The 23,404-nt window shown below is 35.0% G+C and overlaps 1 protein-coding gene across 4 annotated transcripts in view; it reads right to left on the bottom strand.

The window, feature by feature from the left end:
• Positions 1 to 23,404, bottom strand: part of CSTF3 (cleavage stimulation factor, 3' pre-RNA, subunit 3, 77kDa) — a 72,786-nt gene that overhangs the window by 27,147 nt on the left and 22,235 nt on the right. For 2 of the 4 annotated variants that reach the window (XM_014538156.1, XM_014538155.1), the window contains one exon: positions 18,662 to 18,777. The exons of the other annotated variants lie outside the window; for them this stretch is intronic. In XM_014538156.1, the coding sequence (XP_014393642.1) occupies positions 18,662 to 18,700 (39 nt within the window). In that variant the 5' untranslated portion in view covers positions 18,701 to 18,777. The remainder of the gene's footprint in view (positions 1 to 18,661; positions 18,778 to 23,404) is intronic. 4 annotated transcript variants of the gene reach the window in all.

A 23,404-nucleotide genomic window follows, 5' to 3' on the forward strand; every position in this document is an offset into this window, starting at 1 on the left:
CCCCCCCCTCCCCCGCCCCGAGTGCACAAATTTTTGTGCACCGGGCCTCTAGTCTATACTAATAAAAGAGTAATATGCTAATTAGATCGGGGGACCTTCCAGGAGACCTTCCGGACATCCTTCTGGACAAAGCCATGGTGCCGGGGCCGAGGCAGAGGCAGTTAGGAGCGATCAGGACAGGAGGGGAGGGCAGTTGGGGGCGAGAAGGCTGGCAGGCAGAGTGGTTAGGGGTGATCGGGCAGGTTAGGGGTTAGGAGCCAGCAGTCCCGGATTTTGAGAGGGATGACTGACTGCCGGTTTAGGCCCACAGGGATTGGGCCTAAATTGGCAGTTGGACATCCCCCAAGGGGTCCCAGATAGGAGAGGGTGCAGGCCAGGCTAAGGGATACTGCCCCACCCCCTGCACAAATTTTGTGCACTAAGCCACTAGTTAATTAATAATATCCATGGGGGTTGTTTCTATCTTGACCATACGGAAATCATAAAAGACTTTCAGAGACATTGTTGAAATCTAGACACAGGTTGTCTATGGCATTTTCCAAATCTATTACTATAGTAACCATATCCAATAAATGAAATGAGGCTAATTGCATACATTTTTAATGTATTTTATAGAATTCAGAGAGGAAGGGAGAGGGAGAGGGAAGAGAGAGATAGAAACACCAATAATGAGAGAGACTCATTGATCGGCTACCTCCTGCATGCCCCACACTGGGGACTGAGCCGGTAACCCAGGCATGTGCCCTGATCAGGAATAGAACTGTGACCTCCTTGATCATTGGTCAACACTACCCTAGCCAGTTTGGCTCAGTGGATAGGCCATCGGCCTGTGGACCAAAGGGTCCCTGGTTCCAAACTGATCAAGGGCAGTTACTTCGGTTGCAGGCTCCTCCCCAGCCCAGGCTCTGGTCAGGGCGTGTGCAGGAAGCAACCAATCGATGAGCTTCTATCACATTGATATTTCTATCTTTCCCTCTCTCTTAAAAAAAAAAAATCAATGGAAAAAATATCAAGTAAGGATTTAAATTTTTTTAAAACTAAAAAACAAACAAAAAACAAATGTATGCTTACATATACACAGATTTAGATTTAACAAGTTGGCTAAAACCTATTGCTATCCCATAAATTTTGTTCAAGACACTTAAAGTTGTGTTACAGAAACAACAAATCTGAGTAGAGAATATAAATATGAGTAGAGAATATAAACCAGTTATAGTAACATTAGAATTGAAATTATAATTTGCAGGGCAAATTACAGTTTCAGATTGAGTTTACATTCCTTTTGTTTTGTTTTGTTAATCCTTACTGAGGACATTTTTTCCATTGATTTTTAGAGAGTGGAAGGGACAGAAGAGGGGGAGGGGGGTAAGAAAGAGAAACATTGGTTGGTTGTCTCCTGCGCACATCCCAACAGGGGCCAGGGATCAAACCTGCAACCCAAGTATATGTCCTTGACAAGAACTGAACCAGTAACCCTGCAATCCGATGTTCTACCCACTTAGTACACTGGCCAGGGCCATTTTTATTTTTTGTATTAACCAAATTTGGTATTAATCTTCCACTTTTCTGAACCAACTAAAAAATATTTGCAGTGTGTGCTTCAGATTTACCAGGTGGATATGGGTCCATGGATCTGGATTTTATTAAAGATCTTATAATCAAGTTGGAAACACGAAGTTACTGGGAAGAACAGAGGACTAAATTTAATTTTATATATATTGCCATGTCCTATAAAGTTAAGAGGAAAAGGAGTCCCATGCAAATTAGTTACTGAGGAAAGTCTTGCTGAGCAGATGAAATCCAGGAAAAAAGGTTTGTGTGAGTCTCTGAAGTTTTCTGTGGAAGAGTGGAAAGAATATGTATTAGGAAAGTAGGCTGGCTAATTGTGGTGGCGGTCCATTATAGAGGGCCTAAACAAAAAGCCAAGCAGAGTTTAAAACTGATATACACAAAATGTGGATGTCACCCAATAATGAAAGTACAGAAACTATGGCTCATCAGTGGGGTTGCGGGGTGAGGGAGAGTGAAATTGGGGAAGATAGAAAGGTGGCTTTCAGTCTCATGGGATAAGGCAAGGCACTGGCAGAGAAATCGCTAAGAAGCTGTTGCTATCATCCTTAACTGGGGTAACAGTGGCCTGGGCTTTGGGAGAAGGCCAGGCAGGGAGAGAAAAATAGTAATACAGAGGGGAAAAACCAGAGGTGTATTTTTTCATGGGAAGAAAAATGTTATGGTAATTGCTGTAAAGTTTAATTTTTACTATTTTTAATGCAGTGTTTTATTTATTGCTTTAATTTTAAGAGAGGGAGGGAGTGATCGATGCTCTCTTATCAATGTTCCTAACTCTCTATCTCTCTCCCTTCCTCTCTGTAAAAAATCAATAAAATATATTTAAAAAGAAAAATAGTAATACAGAGGGGAAAACCAGAGGTGTATTTTTTCATGGGAAGAAAAATGTTATGGTAATTGCTGTAAAGTTTACTTTTTATTATTTTTAATGCAGTGTTTTATTTATTGCTTTAATTTTAAGAGAGGGAGGGAGAAAAAGAGAGAAACATTGATTTGTTGTTCCATCTACTCACGCATTCTTTAGGTGATTCTTGTATGTGCCCTGACCAGGGATCGAACTGCAACCTTGGAGTACTGGGGACAATGCTCCAAACAACTGAGCTACATGGCTAGGGCAAGTTTACTTTTTCTTTTTTTAATGTTTTTTTATTGATTTTAGAGAAGAAGGGAGAGGGAGAGAGAAAAACTAATGTGAGAAACATCCATCTGCTGCTCCGACTGGGAATCGAACTGGCAACCTTTATATGCACAGGATGGCAATCAACTGAGCCACACCAGCCAGAGCCAAGTTTACATTTTATTGGATTTAATGTGGTAACCATAAATAACTCAGGAATTTTTTAAAGTTAGGACATAAGGTATTGGTTTTCAAATAAAACAAGTGGGATTAAAGATGTGTATTTGAGTCACTGATTTAATTTCTGAAAAACAGCCATTACCAGGCAGAGAAAAGGAACAGAAACTCAGAGTGCTTGAGATAAGAGAAAGGATAAAATCACATCTAAAAAAATCAAAAGGAGAACCTAAGAAAAAAAGAGAGCTGATAGATGATTTACTGTTATGCTGCTAAATAAGTGTAACAATTATAATAGACATCTAGTATCAAGGAAAATGATTTACCTAGTTTTTCTTAAAATCAGTTTTCAAAAACTGGATCACATTTCTCTACTTTTTGAGCAATGTGCCTACTCTTCTGGTATTTTTCTATCAATAGATTTATGAATGCGGAAAACAACGCATTTCCTTGTTCCATAAAACTTTTATAGTGCATTCCTCAGACTAAACTACCATGTTTTTATCCAAATATGCTATTCAAACTCTCAATTTTAGATCTGAAATTGTTTCAATTACATTATGCAATTCTGCCACTGATACTTTTAATCATTGTATCCAATAAAATCAGCATTTGTATTATGAGCCAATTCTAGTTCTCTCAATCCTATATGCATACGTTATTTCTACTTTTAATTTAAATGACTTAATTGCACATTCCTTTAAAATGTTCATCAAATATTCTCCAAGTCATCCTTTTCACCAAAATCATACATTTACTTAATCTTTTCCTCTTTACACTTGGACAAACTATTTTACTAAATTCTGAAGCAATTAAAAAATCTCATTGCCAAAAAAACAAAAAAAACAAAACAATCTCATTGCCTAACTCAATTTGAAAGATCATGCTAGCAACTTTTGATAGTGAAATACCAATTCTAAATGGTCAGTTTAAAGAAATGATCATAAATGTTTAAAGATACCTAAGTAAAATTGTATGTTAGTTACTTATAAAGCAAAAAATGGAAATATGAATGTACAACAATAAAGGATTGGTTAAGTAGCATACATCTGTATGTACTAATTTAGCACATTTAAAATTAATTTCGTATAATGAATAACAACAAAAATATAAAAAACATGTTACAACAAAGTTTTGAGTTTTTGTTTTATAGAAACCTGTATCTAGAAAAGCTAACAGTGGTAAAAGATAGTGGAAATATGAATTATTTCCCATTATGCTTCCACTTTTCAAATTTTCCTGTAATAACCACATTACACTACTATTTTGTTTATTTTTTAAGATATATTGTTATTAATTTCAGAGAGAGGAAGGGAGAGGGAGATATAAACATCAATGATGAGAGAGAATCATTGACTGGCTGCCTCCTGCACGCCCCCTACTGGGGATTGAACCTGCAACCGGGCCATGTGCCCTCGACCAGAATTAAACCCAGGACCCTTCAGTCCACAGGCTGATGCTCTATCCACTGAGCCAAACCAGATAGGGCTATATTACTCTTTTAAATTTATTTTCCTTTTTAAACAACAAGTTCTGTTTTTCCTTCCTCATCTTTTTTCAACTTCCATTCATTTGATATATCATTATGCTTGCTTTGTAAAATTGTACCATTTAATTCCAAAGTTTTCATTCATCCACATATTTAGCTTCAGTGACAACTGTTTATGAAAGCCTATTATATAATAACTATATTTTCTGTAGTCCATCTAGGTATTATCCTATATAATAAAAGTGTAATATGTTAAATGTCTGGTCTATCGTTCAACCAATCAAAGTGTAATATGCTAATGATATGCTAAGGCCACTCAACTTCTTGCTATGACGTGCACAGACCACCAGGGGGCAGATGCTCCGACCAGTAGGTTAGCTTGCTGCTGGGGACGGAGAGGAAAGGGCCAGATACGCCCTGGAGCCCTCCCGTGGTCCCTCCCCAGCTGGCCAACCTCTTGTGTCCCTCCCCAGCCCCGATCGTGCACCAATGGGGTCCCTCGGCCGAGTCTGGGCCCTTTCACCATCTGAGACCCCTCGGGGGATGTCGGAGAGCCGGTTTCGGCCCCATCCCGCAGGTCAGGCCAAGGCACTCTGCTGGTGCACAAATTCGTGCACCTGACCTCTAGTTTCATCATAAAAAAAAATCCCACAGGACATGTTTGATTTCTCTATCTAGTGCTGCTGCTGGTAATTTAGACTGTATGTCCCAGGACTTGGTCCTTTTTTGAGATATGGCTCAATAAACACTGTCTTTCAGAAAATAAAATAAAATCCCACAAAGGCACGGATTTTTATCAGTTTATTTCCAAGCACCTAGAATAGTGCCCACATATAGTGACATTCAATAAATATGGCTAAGTAAATGTGGCTAAAAATCTGTCACTGATTCAATATTTACTACTTGTGGAATTAATATTGTACTAACTTAACTATTATTGGAAATATAAAAATGAAACCATGGAACTTGTATAGAAAGCTCAGGAGTTGTTATTCTTGTTAAAAAACAAAACAAAAAATACCACACTTAAAAGGTTTTAGGAAGAGTGATACAAATTATACTGTCAGTCAATTCAGAATAAAATACTATCTATCCTTAAAAATAGTTAAGGACCCATTAAAACTCTAATATGGATTTTGAAAAGATTTTTACATGGCTTATTAGAATTCCATGTAAACACCCAAATCAATTTTATTTTTCATTAATTCTCTTGAATGAAAACATGATTTCCCATATAACACTGCCTCAAATTACAAAGTAAAAGGTGAAAAACTGGAATTTTGAGAGTGGAGGTTTAAATAGGTAGATATACCTACCAAATTAATTACCTTTACAAAAACCAAGAAAAGCCCTGACCAGTTTGGCTCAGTGGATAGAGCGTCGGCCTGCGGACTGAAGGGTCCCAGGTTTGATTCAGGTCAAGGGCATGTACCTTGGTTGCGGGCACATCCTCAGTGGGGGGTGTGCAGGAGGCAGCTGATCGATGTTTCTCTCTCATCAATGTTTTTGACTATCCCTCTCCCTTCCTCTCTGTAAAAAAAATCAATAAAATGTATTTTTAAAAAAACAAAAAATTCAGGTTAAAACATTAAATTCCAGCACAATTAAGAGACAGATGAATCATTTTCCGCTGAGAGACATGTTCCACAGATGAAATTTTCGTTCTATTTTAATGAGTTAAGTCCTATTTGGAAATTTTAAGTATTATCTCCAGAATGTTTATAATGTAATCTAATAGGTACTTATTTAAAATTTTTTCCCCTTACTTCGTAAGTTCCTAAGTGCATTTCTCCAAACAGGGTCACATTTAAAGACTGAACAAAAGCATGCACTACTTTCTCTGGAATTTTATTTATATCCGTTGGTTTGAAATGTTTGGTTAGTATTTTACATTTCACCCCTCCAAAATAAGTTTTTGATATTTCCCAAAGTGATACCACCAAAAGTAACAAATTAGGTTGAAATCCTATATGGAATACCCACTAAGGTTTCAGTAGAGAAGAAGGAAATAAAGATCAGATGGGAATTCCTGCCATTAAAAGGAGATTTTTGTGCTATCACTGAAATGTAAATAAAGTTGAAGAGGAAAAAACCTACAAGCTCTGGATCAAGATGGTATTTTATCCTATAAATGAAGTCTGGAGGAAGGCTCCTGTAATCTAATAAATACATGGTCATTCTTTCTGGTGGATTCTAATATACAGATCTAATTTTGTCCTGGCTTTATGTAACAAGTTAGTAAGAGCTTTCAGATGATCAAAAGCTGTGATATAAAAAATAATAGGAAAAATAACATTTCCCTAATACTCAGTTTCCCGAAGAACCTGAGCTCCCGACAGCCCTTTCCTAATCACTACCTAAACCTGAAGAACAGGAACAAGACCATTGTTCTGTTCCCCTCCGTCCATCATCCCACAATATGCACACAAAAAAACTATTAAAATAATCTTAAGGATGGGCTTTCAATTGCTACAGTTGAAATACACTGTTGGATAGGAAGGCAAGCATGTTGGAAAACTAGATTGTATGTGCCCTGACCAGATAAGAGAACTCATTTGGTTAGAGGGTTGTCCAGTCCCAATTAGCAAAGTTTGCAGGTTCAAGAAGCAACCAATCAATGCATAAAAAATAGGACAACAAATTGATATTTCTCTCCCCACAACCCCTCTCTCTAAAAAAAAATAAAAATCAATCAATCAATCAATATCCTGCAGCTGGGGAAGAGAGGGAAGAGGGTACAGGGGGGTGAAATCAATATATTTTATTACAAACTAGATTTTATGAAATGTTTAATTACATCACCATTGGGAAAACTAAATTTTTAAAATATTTAATATTAAATAGTACAAATATAATCCATATGCTACATAAAACTCACATCAAAGGGATCTCTATGATTCCTAAAAGATGCTTTCATTTTTCTATTTTCAATGACCTTATTGAATAACTTAAGAAAATGTATACTGTGAATCAAGATTTTTCTTCACAAATACTTTATAGGCAAATCAATTTAAGGGGAAAAATGTAACTACCAACAGAAACATACTCTTATTAAATCTATTTAAAATTATCATTACATATTGGCAATTCAAGTCTTATGTCTTTCTAACATTGAGTAGCAATATAAAAGATTTGAGACGTGTAAGAAAAATAATTTGCAAACAAGATTTAAATGAGAAACGGGTTTTAATGAACTAAGTGAAATTATAAGCACGACATGTTTTTGAAAGAAAAATATTTAAAGCAAGTAAAACACCAAAACAAAGGAAAATATTGGTCTTTCAAAGATACTTATCATTCCTTCTAATCTGACATTAAGAAAAACATTAGCAGTAAAGATAACATACTATTTAGTTATATCAAAATTATTTGAACTTCTAGTAATCATGCAAAAGTTAAACATTTCCCTTAACTCTCCTAATATATCGTGTTCCTGCAAATTAAGTAACAACAGAAAATTGGGGTAAAGGAGATCAGTCCTCAGAAAAATAAATATGAAGGTCTTTGAAAATAGGAAATGTACTCAATCTCATTTATAAAAGAAGTGAAAATCAAAACTACACTGAGATTATAATTCTTTACCTAAGAAAACTGGCAAAAAATTAAAGTGTAATAACATATTTTGTAAAGAGAATATAAAATTGGTTCTTTCAAGCATTATCAATGTAATTTTAAATTGTTAAAAACTCTGTGAAAAGCCATTTGGATATAAAAAAGTTTTCAATCCCATACTCTGATTCAACAAGTCCTCATCTACAAATTTTATATATAGATATATTGATACAAATGGAAAAGACACGTATACAGATAATAGTCAATGCAGAAATGTTTACAATAAAACTGGTTTGGGAAGAAACTAAATGTCGTTCAGTAGGAGATAGGTTAAACAAAATATGGAAAAGTAAGTACTTATTTAAAAAAAACAAAACCTCTAAAATTTACTTTAAGCAAAAAACAAATAAAAAAATTAAAAAAAAAAGAGGCACAGTTACTCAAGAAAAAAACAAACAAAAAAACAAAAGCAAGGTGAAAAACAGAACATAAGATTACATAATTATTCCTGTAAAAGGAGAAAAAAACAAAACACACTGAACACGTGGGTGCCTCAAAGACAGGTATATGAAAGACTTCATTGTAGGTCCCTCGTGTTATCTTGGATTTTTGAACTATATTAAAAAAGTTTTATAGATTATTTCTAACTTTTAACAATGAGATTACTATAGTAATATACATGGGTAAAAATATGACTAAAAGTCAACATTTAAGAAACTGTTGTAAGCCACAAACTTTATAAACTTCTGGCATTAAACAAATAAAATGAGATTTACCAAGTTTATTTATAAATAAACATAAAAATAAAATTCAATCATTTAACTCTTTAAAAAGGAAGCTAAAAAATACCATTGTTACAATTCTAATGAAAGTCCTTTAATTTTATGAGAACTTTCATTATGACAGAATGACTTGGGGGAAGACAGTTTATTACAAAAATAAAGAGTGACTTGATGGATTCTTACTCAATGAAAAGATATTCTTTAAAATATACAAATCTGTTTCTTTTTTTTAATGATGCAAAAGGATTTATTTATATACACACCAATGAAGGAAAGCAGTCTTTTGACAAATGGAGATTAAGGGTAAGTAGCTGATTTTGGGACCTACTACAATGGCAAGACTTGCTTTGTTGCCTTCAGATGTTGGGCCTATTTACCTAACACTTCAGGCTTTTTCAATGGGTCTTCCTCCTCCTGGGCCTGATTTTCTAATTCCTTAAGATATACTAGCTGGTGTTGCAGGTAGTCTGTGTTACTCTTCTGTTCATCCATGAAGCATAAGGTATTAGTGTCGCTATTGGCAGAAGCTATGGTCTTCACGTCTAGCAGGGGTTTGGTTAACTCAGTGATTCCCGAAGTGGGCGCTACCGGCCCCTGGTGGGCGCTGCAGCGATCCAGGGGGGCAGTGATGGCTACAGGTGCATTTGTTTTAACTTTTTTTGGTATTACCTTTCTATTCTGAGTTCAATAGTTTCATAATTTCAAACTTCAATGTTTCTAATTTACACCTTTCTTTACTATATTTTACGAAAAAGGTAGAAACATTAATACATATATCTTTCTGTTTAATTGCTATTAAAATTTTAAAAAAAATTAATTTCCAGGGGGCGCTGAGTAATATTTTTTCTGGAAAGGGGGCGGTAGGCCAAATAAGTTTGGGAACCACTGGGTTAACTGGTTCTCCAATTCCAGAGCAGACTAGAGCTTGTATGCCTATTCCCCAGTTATCTATCTCAGGCCTCTTATTTTTTTTAATACATTTTTAGTGATTCCAGAGAAGGAGAGGGAGCAAGAGAAACATCAATGCTGAAAGTCATTGATTGGCTGCTTCCTGCACCCTCCTACTGGGGATCAAGCCTGCAACCCGGGCATGTGCCCTTGGCTGGAATTGAAACGGGGACCCTTCAGTCTGAGGGCGGGCACTCTATCCACTGAGCCAAACCATCTAGGGCTCTCAGGCCTCTTAATCACCAGAAGGAAGATTGTACTTTTACGTTCTCTTAGGTATCGTACTTTTACATTCTCTTAGGTATCTTATGAATTGCTTTCCATGTTTCCTTTTCACCTCAGCTTGATTTTCAAAGAATGTGGCAAGATGAGATTCTTCTGGGCCTTCAATAACAGGCCATCCTGTATAATAAAAGCCTAATATGCACACCGACCAGAAGGCAGAATGACTGGTGAAATGACTGGTCGCTATGACGTGCAATCACCACCAGGGGCAGACACTCAACGCAGGAGCTGCCCCCAGCCCACGGGCCCCAGGCCAGCCAAGGCCAGTGCCAGCAAGGGCCCTCCTGATCACCCCACAGATTGCCCCTGATCACCAGCCAGGCCTAGGTACCCTAGCCATGAACAAATTTCATGCATCGGGCCTCTAGTAGATAAATAAACATCACTATGTGCCACATGATTAATAGCAACCCTACACTCTTCAGAGAGGGGTTGCTTGGCTGCCATCTTGGCTTTAGAGAAAACCAGCCATAAAACAGTGCTCCTGTATTTTTTGAAGTTATGCTACAATCAGTAATGTCCAAAAGTATACATGTAACTAACAATGTTATTTCACTGTGTCTACCAGTAGGATATCTTTTTTCACTCCATAGGTTTTTTTCCCTGCATACAGAATTTTGACAGCTCATTTTCTTCTGCAAATTCAAGAGGCAATTCCAGTCTTCTGGTTTCCATTGTTGCTGTTGGGGAGTTGTCAAGTTAACTGCCAATCCTTCGGTCATTTTTCTTTGTATCCAACTGTTTCTGTGATTTATATTTTTGTCCTTAGTTTTCTATAGTTTCATTCTCATAAGGATAGGTGGGTAATTTTTCTTATTTGAGATTCATTGAACATCCTGAAACTGTTGAATTCTTTAGCCATTCTGGAAAATCCTTAGTATTTCTGTTAAAATTGTGATTTGTCCCAACATTTCTCTTCTACTTCTGAAACTTCAATTGCAAATTTTCACTCTATCCATTGTGGATCTTAATCCTTAGTTTCTTATTTTCTATCTCAGTCTCTTTAAGCTCCAGTCTGTTTTTCTTCAATTCTCCAATTCTCTCTTCAGCTCTAATGGGTTATATCAACCTATTTCAACTTTTAATTCTAGTTTTTGAAATCTTTGCAGATGTTTCTACTATATGCCAGTTCCTTATTTGCTTAGTTTTTAACAATTGAACTACTTTTCATCAAGAAAGGATTCGAGACTGGTCAGTGTGGCTCAGTTGGCTGAGCATCATCCCATGCACCAAGAGGTTGTCAGTTCAATACTTGTTCAGGGCAGATGCCCAGGTAGGGGGTGCACAGGAGGCTGTCGACCGATATTTATCTCTTATTGACGTTTCTCTCTGCCTCTCGCTCTTGAAAATTCAATTTTAAAAAATTTATTTTTAAAGGGTTTGAATAAGCTTTACTAGGCACCTAAGAGCATAATTCAGGTCGAGTCCACTAACATTCATGGTTCAAATTCTTTTGAAATACCCAAGTGATCTTTATTTGGACCACAAATCCATGCAAGGGCCAACTTATCGTTATAACATCTCAGGATTTTCCCATTCCACTCTCCTCAGGATTACAGGTAGCGACTTTCCTCAGTCTCCCAAGGTTAGGAAGGTAGCCTTCATTTGTATCTGGTCATTGTCATCCTGAGTACTGCCTGCACACAGCTTTAAAGGGAGAGGATGTCCTGTTGGGTATGCCTTGAACTTTGACTTTTGCTGCTTTAACCTCTAGAAGCACTCAAAATTTCAGCCTAAGCATTCTCAGTTTGGCAACAATTCTCAAAATAAGAAGTTTAGGTACTCAGCTTATCTCCCAATGTTCTTTTTGGGGGAGAGGAGGAAAGGTTGTTTGGGTTGTGTTTGTTTTCCACTTGGTAATTCTTTATAATGCATTCAGTTCTTCAATGCTTTTAAGATATTTCAAAAATTCTGTTCAGCAGCCTGCCTTGTTTTCAGTGAGAGCTGATCTACATAGAAGAGCTCATCATATTAACCAAATCCTCTTAAATATATTTTATTAACATACTAGTGGCCCAGTGCACAAAATTCATGCACATTAAAAGGGAATTCGAGGAAATATTTTAATATTGCTATTTTCCCTTTATCTATAATAGAAGTGTCAGAGATGAAAGAAAATTTGTAAAATTTATATGAAAATCTCCCTCCTGCCCTGACCGGTTTGGCTCAGTGGATAGAGCGTCAGCCTGCGGACTGAAGGGTCCCAGGTTCAATTCCAGTCAAGGGCATGTACCTTGGTTGCGGGCACATCCCCACTGGGGGGTGTGCAGGAGGCAGCTGATTGATGTTTCTCTCTCATCGATGTTTCCAACTCTTTATCCCTCTCCCTTCCTCTCTGTAAAAAATCAAATATATTTAAAAAAAAAAAAAATTTCCCTCCTGTCAGGTCTGGGGCACACCACGGGACCCAGAGTCAAGTCCCCATCCACCTGCGTGCGCCTCAAAATCGTGCAAGACCCAGACCCGGCTGGCCCCACCCCCATCAAGCCCTGCAGGGTCGGGGGCACGGCCTCAGGTCCCCCATCAAGCCCTGCCAGGTGGGGGGTGCAGCCTCAGGTCCCTCAGCCCAGTGCCGGGCGGGGGTGCGGCCTCAGGTCCACCGGCCCCGGCATGAGGGTGTGACGATCATATGTATATTAGTTCTTTATTACATAGGACAGCTTTCAAAAAAATTAGCAACTAATTTAAAGCAACCAAAGGAGCATTTGTGATCTTGTTTCCCAGCAATGTCGTCAGTTTGGCTCAAATACTCTTATAAAAAAAAAAAAAAGTAACTAAAAACTTTAAAATCCAATGTCATTGAAACTCTACATTTCCAAAGGTTAAAAACATTATAGAACTCAATCAAATATATCTCCTGTAATATTTTATAGCATTCCCAAATAGGTGTAACTCAGTTCTCTGAAACACTTTATAAATCTACCAATTTGAGCTTACCTTTAATGTCTGCTATACATAAGTAAAGAAAGTTTGGGTGAAAGCCACAAGAAAAAAAAAGAAAAATGACAATATTTAACACCAAATTCTACAGCTTTTTTAAAAGACAAAAGCTAGAGTAATCTTTTACATGGTTTTAAAAATAAACCTATATAAAGTCAAGCTTATGGATTAAATTAAAATAGGAATTTATATATATTTTAATATGTCTTAATGAATGTTCTCTCCTCAATTACATGCTGGCACTATACACATACACGACATCAAAGTTGTGCAAAGGGGGTTGGGGGGTTGGAATACTTATGTTTTACCAATGTGACAAAAGCTGTGAAAACTCAATTTTGCATCTCATATATACACATACAGTTGGCTTGGAAATTTTACTCCAATATATAGGGTGTCCCCAAAAAATGTGTGCACACTTTAACAGCTGATAGCTCAATTCTGAAAACAAATGTATTTTAATAATAACTGCCTCTATAATTAGTCAAAGTGTGTATATATATTTTGGGGGGATGCCCCATATGTGGCTAAAAGTTTATTGCAAGCAGTCAGGGATTTATCTTCTGTATCAGGTTTTTAAATTTTATCTGAAAGTATTTTGAAAACACAAGCAAACATTTTCTTAAAAGGTACTTCCAGCTTAGCTGGGGTGGCTTAGTGGTTGAGCATAGACCTATGAACCAGGTCACAGGTTTGATTCCCAGGTGAGGGCACATGGCCGGTTGCGGGCTCTATCCCCAGTAGGGGGCATGCAGGAGGCGACCAATCAATGATTCTCTCTCCTCACTGATGTTTCTCTCTCTACTTTCCTCTCTGAAATCAATAAAAAAATATACATTTTTTAAAAAAGGTACTTCCAAACATTAGGTAAATTAGTTATGCCTTTTATATTGAGTAATTCTTTAAAAATCTTTCTCTCGGTCATACATGAATTTTAAATACAAATGAAGCTTATTCTAAGATACTCAAATATGTTTTGTATGTTTATAAAAACTGTAAAGATGTATTTTTAATGTGTAAGTTTTTTAATGTAAGTTAACAGTAAAGGTATTGGCCACCTATAATTTTATAAATTGTTATAAATTGATATCATACTCTAAATCTTAGAAATTAAATTCAAGTTGTAAAATATGATAATACTTTCTGCTGTGAATTTTTCATACAACAAATACTTAGAGTGCCACTATTATACCAAGCATTGTTTTAGGTTCCTAAAACATAACAATGCACAGAAGGCAAACCCTAAGCACAGTAAACTGGTTACTTTATCAGAAGATGGTATTATATAGGTGAAAAAAAGGACAAGTATTTGAGGTGTTAGAAATAAAAGTGGTAATTTTACATAGGATGGCCATAGCAGACCTCACTGAGAAGATAACACTTTAGCAAAAATCTGAAGAAACCAGAGGATTTTATCAGGCAGCTATCTGGATAAATTTCTTTAGAGAAGATAAAAGAGCTAATGTAAATAAAATCCTTGAGGTGGGAATATGTTAATGTTTAATAAAGCCAGTGTGACTGAAGAGACTACTATGTGAATTATCTACCAAAGATACCAAGCACAAAATCCTATACTTAAGTTGGTACCCTAATTTACTCCTTACACTTTTTCTAATTATTAAAAATTTATTTAAACAACCTATCTGAATTTATGACTAATAACTGTCTATGAAACATATAAAAATGTTAGACAGAAATATAAATTCATATAAATGTATGATTTATTTTGATATTTTTTACTATATCCAACTTGTACTTGTAATGGAACCCTGCTTATTCTAATGTATTGGAAGATTCCAGAAAGTGGCCAAACCCAATCAAGAATCACCCAATCAACAATCATAAGTCACTAATTACTTACTCAATTACTTACTGCTATAAAAACAATGTATTCCATATACCATTCCAAAAAAAATACAATAAATCACTATCCCCTTAATACAATTCCTTATTTCTCTCATTATTCATCTAACATATTGCCATAGGTAAAAAATATTCCCTAATATTTTTGGACTTTACAAAATTTTGAAAATAAAATTTAGGGACTGATGTAGATTTACCAATAATTTTTGTTAAAGAGATGTTTGAAAACCAATTCTGTGCTTTCACTTTTCTTAATTTTAGCCAGTCTTTAAGTATTCTATTAATATTCACAAGATGCCAGGACATAAGTTCAAGGGTTTTGATTTTTGATACTGATATTAATAAAAGTGGCATTTAAAAATCCTGGTAATCAATTCTTTGTCCTGTTGGTATAACTGTCCCTTTTAGTGCACACTTGCATATTAACATATGCATTTAACAAAATAAGGAGATAGTTTCAAATTTTTTCATTAATACAATTCACATAACAAATGAGGATCATTTTTTTTTCTGTGCAGGAATCAATCTGGAAACTGTTACTGAAAAATAAATACTGGCAATGTGGTACAAACATTTTACTCATGGTGAAAATTTTTCTAGGAATCAAATTGAGAGAACTCCTCAATTTTCACCCTTAGAAAAAGTCTTCCTTTCTATCCCAAAATGAATACTCTGTTCAATTAATGTCACATTTTCCCCAAAACTATATGAAGATTATTAAAGGCAATAAGGTTTCATGGCTTCTTATTTCTATTAGTTTCTTAAGACTCAAATATAAAAATGAAACCAAAAAAGAATTTCTAGCCAATATGAAATTTTTCTTTGAAAAGGAAACTTCCACTCAGTTAACTTCTAAATTCATGTAGGCATTTGAGTTAAAACAAGGGCCCAGAATTATAAATATCTCAACTTAAGGTTTTCCTAGAGCAAAATTACATTCACATTATTTTGGCCTTTATAAAATTTCAGATGTTAATGCCTTTTCTCCAGTTCTTTAATTAACAGTTTAGCTACAATTCCAGATTAACTATCAAGCTCATGTTTTCATAATTTAAAAAATTTTTATGTAATAGTCACCTAAAACACTTGGAAGAACTAGAAGCAAAATTCAGCGAAAAAACCATCAAGTTGTGACCCTGGCTGGGTGGCTCAGTTGGTTGAAGCATCATCCTGATACACTAAGATTGCATATTCAATCCTTAGTCAATGTACATACAAGAATCAACCAATGAATGCATAAGTAAGTAGAATAACAAATCAATGTTTCTCTAAAATCAATAAAAATTTTAAACTATCAGATTGTTTCAATACCTCAAATAAAGCATGTTTTTCTCCCCTTTCAGCAAATATTTGTTTCTTTCAAACATGGGTATTTTCTCTATTATAGCATACCACTTATTATAATCATCTCCTATACCAAACTGTAAATTTGTTCAGAGGTGTCTATAGCATCTAAGTGTCTATCATGCACTTACTACATACTTAAAAAGTAATTCACCATCTTCCTCTGATATATAAAGTCAAAGCAAGAACCTGAAACAAGACATTTTTACGTACTTTTCTGCTTATAGCCAAATAAAAACCTATGAAAATAGATAATGTGGGGCCTGAAGATGACTTTGAGAACCTATAAATTCATCAATTATACCACTGAAAAATAGTGTAACTCTTCTGGCAATATTTTCTGAATATAACCCAGACAAATACATAGTGGGGCAAAAGTAGGTTTATAGTTGTGAGTACACGAAACAGAGTTTATTCTTGTATTATTTATTATTTTCCATGTGAATTGTAAATGTACTTTTGCCTCACCCTGTATATGAATAGGCTTCTGTTTAAGTCATTTTACTAAACACCCACTGTTTCAGGGTACTTTTAAGGGCTCCACATATAAAATCACCTGCCAAAGCGTTCGCTAACAAAATTCTGCATATTTTATTTTTAAAAAAAAAATACTTTTGATTTCAGAGAGGGAGAGGAAGAGAGATAGAAATATCAATGATGAGAATCACTGATTGGCTGCCTCCTCCTGCACACCCCACACTGGGAATTGAGCCCACAACCGGGGCATGTGCGCCCTTGACTAATCGAACCCAGACCCTTCAAGTCTGTAGGTCAACGCTCTATCCACTAAGCCAAACCAGCTAGGGTACAAAATTCTGCATATTTTAATTTGCAGAGAATCTCATGAAAGTTAAACTACAGCTTATACTTTTCTTCCTATCTAAAAAGTATCAAAAGCCCCACAACAGTGTTGCTTGTGGATAGAGCATTGGCCACAAGCACCAAAAGGTCGCAGGTTCCATGCATGTAGGTCAACGCTCTATCCACTAAGCCAAACCAGCTAGGGTACAAAATTCTGCATATTTTAATTTGCAGAGAATCTCATGAAAGTTAAACTACAGCTTATACTTTTCTTCCTATCTAAAAAGTATCAAAAGCCCCACAACAGTGTTGCTTGTGGATAGAGCATTGGCCACAAGCACCAAAAGGTCGCAGGTTCCATGCAGGAGGCAACCAGTTGATGTGTGTCTTTCACACAGATTTTTTCTTTCTTTTCTCCTATTCCTCCCTCCCTCCCTTCCATCCTCTCTGAAAAACAATGGAAAAAAATATTCTTAGGTGAGGATTAACAAAACCACCCAACAAAAAACAAAAAGTATCTTAGGATAAGCACCACTGAATACACCAAATTTCTACAGTTCGATTGTGGGAACCTTAAAATTGCAAAACTGTTTCATAGGTAATTTCAAGTTTGGATATATCCTAATGGTTTACTTATAATATACTGAGCAATATCAGGAGGCTGCATGAAGATAGTTCAGTTTCCAGTGACAGAGAGATGTACTCAAAAATATTTCTTAAATGTCTGTCTGCTAAAGCACAAAATACAAACAACTGGAAATGTTGGTCCAGTTTCAATAAATGTGATTTTTCCATTAACTACAGGAGTCAAGATCCTCCTTCAAACCTTTTTTTGAGAGCTAGATATTGTGTGCCTCTGACTTCAATATTTTATTTCATTACATTTTGTTTCACAATTTCAACTTGAAAAAAAATCCTCACCTGAAGACATTTTCATTGATTTTTAGAGAGGGGAAAGGATAGGGAGAGAGAGAAGCACCAATTGGTTGCTTCCCTCATGTGCCCCGAAGGATCAAACCAGCAACCGAGGTATGTGCCCTGACTGTACAGTACGATGCACCTACCAACTGAGCCACACCACCATGACTATAATTTCAAATATTTTAAAGGTCTCCCATCCAATACAAAAAAAAAAACCACAATAAAGTACAGTCTATGCTATCAGAAAACGTATTTTGCAAGTCTTCTACAGTTCAATGGATAGAAAAATATAAAGAAAACTGTTTAGTAAGCAGATATTCCATTCTAATAAAACTCCTAATTGTTAGACCAAAAAGTAAAACTTATTGTCCTCACATTAATATTGAATGTAAATAAGCATTTGGGGTTGTAAATGTGTTGTTCTTGCCCTGACCGGTTTGGCTCAATGGATAGAGCGTCCAAGCATTTGGGGTTGTAAAGAATGTGTTGTTCTTGCCCTAACCGGTTTGGCTCAATGGATAGAGCGTTGGCCTGCAGACTCAAGGGTCCCAGGTTCGATTCCGGTCAAGGGCATGTACCTTGGTTGCAGGCACATACCCAGTAGGGAGTGTGCAGGAGGCAGGTGATCGATGTTTCTAACTCTCTATCCCTCTCCCTTCCTCTCTGTAAAAAATCAATAAAATATATATTAAAAAAAAAAAAAAGAATGTGTTGTTCTTAAAGGTCCGTAATTACTAAAACTTGCCTGTTTTGTGTACAGGATTCCTGCTATTTGAAATTAGATCCAAGTACATATGACTAAAACACTTCAAACTGTGAAGGGGAAAGTACAAATGGCAAAGTAGAGTTTCAGAGCTAAGATTTTATACATACCACGAGATGAGGTGCACAGAAGTGATTGTAACATGTCATCTTCTAAAAGATTTGTAGAAATTTTATGTGGCTGAGTTGCTGAATTTTTTTTCAAATGTAACCCCAAATCCTAATAACTAAATGAGAATGTAAGATACTCTTAAGAAAAGAAAAATGTCAGTTATGAATCCACTATATAGTTATTTCTACAATATACTGTACTTTAGGTTCCTTAGCTTAGTTAGTATAGTGGTTAGTGACTAGGAGCCTAGGCCTAGATATTAGAATACCACCTTTTCCACTTACTTCCCAGTAGCATAACCTTTAATGTTTTTGAGCTTAGGAGAGCTACTTAAGGCCTCTAAATCTCAGAAAAGCTGAACAAAATAAGAAAATGAGGGATAATAGATACCTAACTCAAATGGTAAAATGTGATAACCTAGTATTTCACATAAAGCACTAAACAGTTCCAAGAATATATTAAAAGCCTATTAAATTTTAGTTACTGTTGAGGCAAGTAATCAGAATAAAGAAAAAAAAATCACCATCAAAATACAACTGAAAATTCATTTTAAAATGGATTTTTAAAATGAAGACTATCTTTGTACTTCTAAAACTCTATTTTAGAATATTTCACCTTCAAAATGTCTTCCTCACATACTTCTGCTTATATAATGTTCATATAGAATACTATTTTCCATAAAATTCAGTTTTGTAGATGTACACCTAAAATATAACAGAACTGAAAAGCACCTGCTTGCTCTTAAGAACTCCAGTACAGTTCCATGCATATTTTGGGTAGGAGCCACAAAAATTAAAATTCCCACCCCATTCCTCAGTATTATGGCAGTCTAAAGAAAACTCTCGCCTGGAACAGTGAATGAAACTTTTCCATTTATGTCACAATTCACAGCTCATTGAAAACACTTGATTTCATACTAGTTTACTTAGGGGACGAGAATAAGAATAGTATGAAATCTGTGTAGTAAACTGATATACACAGAAGGCACAGCAGAAATTCAAATGATTTCACTGATCATAGAAATAGGGAATTTTAGAAACGATAAATCTGACAGAAAAAGGTAAACATGAGATGGATATCTATAATAATAAAAGTGTAATATGCTAATTAGACCAGGCCAAACGACCTTCCGGACAAAGCCGGGGCTGCAAGGTCCAAGCCCCTTGCACAAATTTCATGCATCAGGCCTCTAGTTATATTAGAACACCGCTGGTCCTTTTCAGTGTGATGATATTGTGGTTATGGAGGACTATATTCTTTATATAATCAGAGAAAGAAGCATGCGTGGCAAAACAAAATACTGAGTCAAGATGGAAGGTACAGAGGCATCTACAGTAATATTCATACTACTCTTTCAATTTTTATCTTAAATATTTCCTAATAAAAACTGGGGAGAGAAGAGATTAATGGCTTCCCAAAGTCACAGTAATTCAATGGAAGAGCCAAGAAAAGAAAGTCCTACATCACCATATTCTAAATTGTGTAATTTTTATCTTAAAAATTTCCTAATAAAAATTGGGGAGAGATTAATGGCTTCCCAAAGTCACAGTAATTCAATGGAAGAGCCAAGAAAAGAAAGTCCTACATCACCATATTCTAAATTGTGTCATTTTTATTCCTCCATATGTCCTCTATAGAGTAACCTACAGATTCCCTGCCTTTTAAAAAAAAATTAACAAATTTTTAAACATCTTTCTACACTACAAAAAATAACCAGGCCACTGTTTCAATAAGATAGATAATGTGTAGAATTCTCACCTTGCAGTTGAGGCACATGACAAGTAACCACTCCACTAACTACATAAGAATTAAGTCACAGACACTTATATAAATAAGTTCTTTCGACTTGGAGTGTTCTTTGAATGTAAATCTCACAACTATTCTGGGAACTTGGGAAATCCAATCTTACATAACCCTAACCCTGACTGCAGGCCTCAGAAAGTTACCACACTGTCAAGAATACTCCCAGGCACATAATACATGCTTCTAAGATTAAGTCTTGATTGATTATATACTGATTGATAAAGCACAGCAAGGTACATTTGAAAGAATTAGCAAAAAGACTTTATAGTCCAGACAAGTTTAAGGAGTATTCTGCAAGGTAAGAAACATACTCATAGCATTAAGATTCAATTGCTGCCCTCCAATGTCTCAATTCCCAAAACACCTAACAATAACAGATTCCATGTGTCCATTCTTTGGAGACTATGTCAGCAACACTAGCATGCTAATTGCAATACCTATACATTTGGTGTGGTTTATGAGCTTTGAGTTTAAGAAACAACATCTCTTGATTTTACTCATATATAAAACAAGAGGGCTGAACTACTTTATTTTGTCTTCCAGCTTTAAATTTCTGATTTAAATTCAATGTTCACTTTGGCTTTAAATACATAATACCTGCATATTCAGGGTTTGTTAATAGAAATTTTTTCAAGAAAACCATCATCATGAAATGATCAATACTTTTCTTCTCCAATTTCAATATGAAAATGTACAGAAAATGTCACCACAAAAGACAATTTCCCTTGTTACTATGTGAGGTGATGCATGTTAAACACTGCAGTAATCATTTGCAATGTGTATATATCAAATCATTGTGTTGTACACCTTAAACTTATAGAATGTTAAATGTTGATTATATCTCAATAAACTGGAAAAGGAAAAAAAGACCATTTCCCATACAAGAATCATTAGACAAAGACTTACAATAATGTTTTCAAATTATTATTATAAAACTATATTTAAATATATTGTCTTAGATATAAGATTGTTTTTATAACTATTACTTAGTATTTCCAAATGGGAAATTTTTCTTTGGAAGCCTTCTAGCATACAAAACCATAAAATTTACCCCAAGTTATTAAAAATGCTGTTTAGTTTCTCAACAAGCTGTATTCAAAGCAAATACTCATAATTTTGCTGATATTGCTGTGGACAGTGAATATGTAGAAGAAAAAATTATAGACTTTAATTGATTACACCATTATACTATGTTTTCTGCTCCAAACTTGTAAGACCAAAACTGTTTAGTAATAAAAATTAAAATTTAAAAAGTAAATTATTTATAAACAAATAAATGCAGTCTTGTCCACTCAGAAGTACAGCTTTTAATTGATATTACTAGTATTATTATAACATCTTCATTTCTTAGAAGTGCCTTGAAACAGACTCATTCAAATAAATAGCTGTTTGCAAGATGAAAGTACATTCTAAACAAAAACCCCCACAATGAATCCATTAGAAAATAGCTGAACCTTTGACTTTAAGAGGTCTTTGTTTTTTAAGAGAAAGTCAATTAATTGCCACCTGGTTCCTTTATGCTCAAGTTAGAACCAAAATACAGAGCACCCTAAAACGTTTGTGTGTATTATAATTAGTTCTATATCCAAATGTGGAAGCTTCTAACGGTAACATTATGATGGGCTTAAATGTGTTTGTGCTTATTCATGGATGCCATGTTGGAGCATATCTTTAATACCTCTCGAGATAGGCATAGAGGGTAATATACCAAAATAATCCCCGAAAATCTTATTGACTACAATGCCAATAATTTTTTGAACTATTAGGTATTGTAAATTAAATGTTATGCTATTCCATAAATGCTCATGAAATTTAGGCTAAAACACCACCCACAGGGGAACTGCACATTATACGATCAAACAGCCCTTTTTGTTTCAAAACAAATATAATGTATGTACTTTTTATTAAAATCTGTTTAGAGATGCCTTTCTACATTTTCAAAACATACCATAACTCTTATTACACATACAAAAATAGAATATAAAGAAGATGAGTTAAGTTTAAGAGTCTTTACCGAGGGAAAAAGATAACCATTTTTTTCAATGCTTATCAGTGACTTCAAAAAATATAATTGTTTTATAAAAAGTTGAGAAACATAAAGGCTATTAGATTGAATAGTGCAAGGTTTTGTTTAAAATTAAATGCCTACATTTCACATAAAATAATAAACTACCTACAAGACATAAAGAATAGAAAATGAGATTAAAAAAAGAAATTTTATCTAAATTAACTATGTCTGTTTGCAAGTAGTTTTATTATACACAATGCCTTGGGTGAAGAGAAAAGGCTCTCAAGTAAAAAAAATGTGTAGACCATGTTAGAAGTGACAACACCTAAACATCTATGCTACAATATAAAGGAATATGGGAAGAGACATTATAATAAAACCCAAAAAGAAGTTTACTGCCTACAGTAAACATGAAAATATTTCCTATGTTTTTAAAATAGTTATGTTATTATTCAAAGCACTTTCAGATATTTAATGACTCAGGTCTGTGTTTGCAAATAATTCCTGTTTTCTTTTACACCCCACACTACATCATACATGTATTTAGGAAACTACAGAGCATATTGTGTTTTAGAGTAAAATCTGAATAATCACACAGACATGGACCAACATTTATTACAAACAGGAAGAGATTTATAGGAAAAAGAGTACATTTTTTTAAAGATTGCAAGCTGAATAGAAAAATTATAATCTACATAAGGCCATAATTTTATCTGCATTTAAAAAAATAACATTGCTCAATATGTACAAAACATAATACAGTTTAAACTGCTATTCAGAGGCATTAAAACAGTAAAGACAGTAGAGAAGTTTATTTCAATTTAGGCCACTCATGTTCCATCCTGAGTTCACTTCCATTTGCCATGAAGAAAGGTATTTGTAAATGATTTTTCCCAAGTAGAAAGATTATTATGAAAAAATTAAAAATATA

This window comes from Myotis brandtii, unplaced genomic scaffold (genome assembly GCF_000412655.1).
Source record: "Myotis brandtii unplaced genomic scaffold, ASM41265v1 scaffold187, whole genome shotgun sequence".
In the NCBI taxonomy this organism is placed as follows: Eukaryota; Metazoa; Chordata; class Mammalia; order Chiroptera; family Vespertilionidae; genus Myotis; species Myotis brandtii.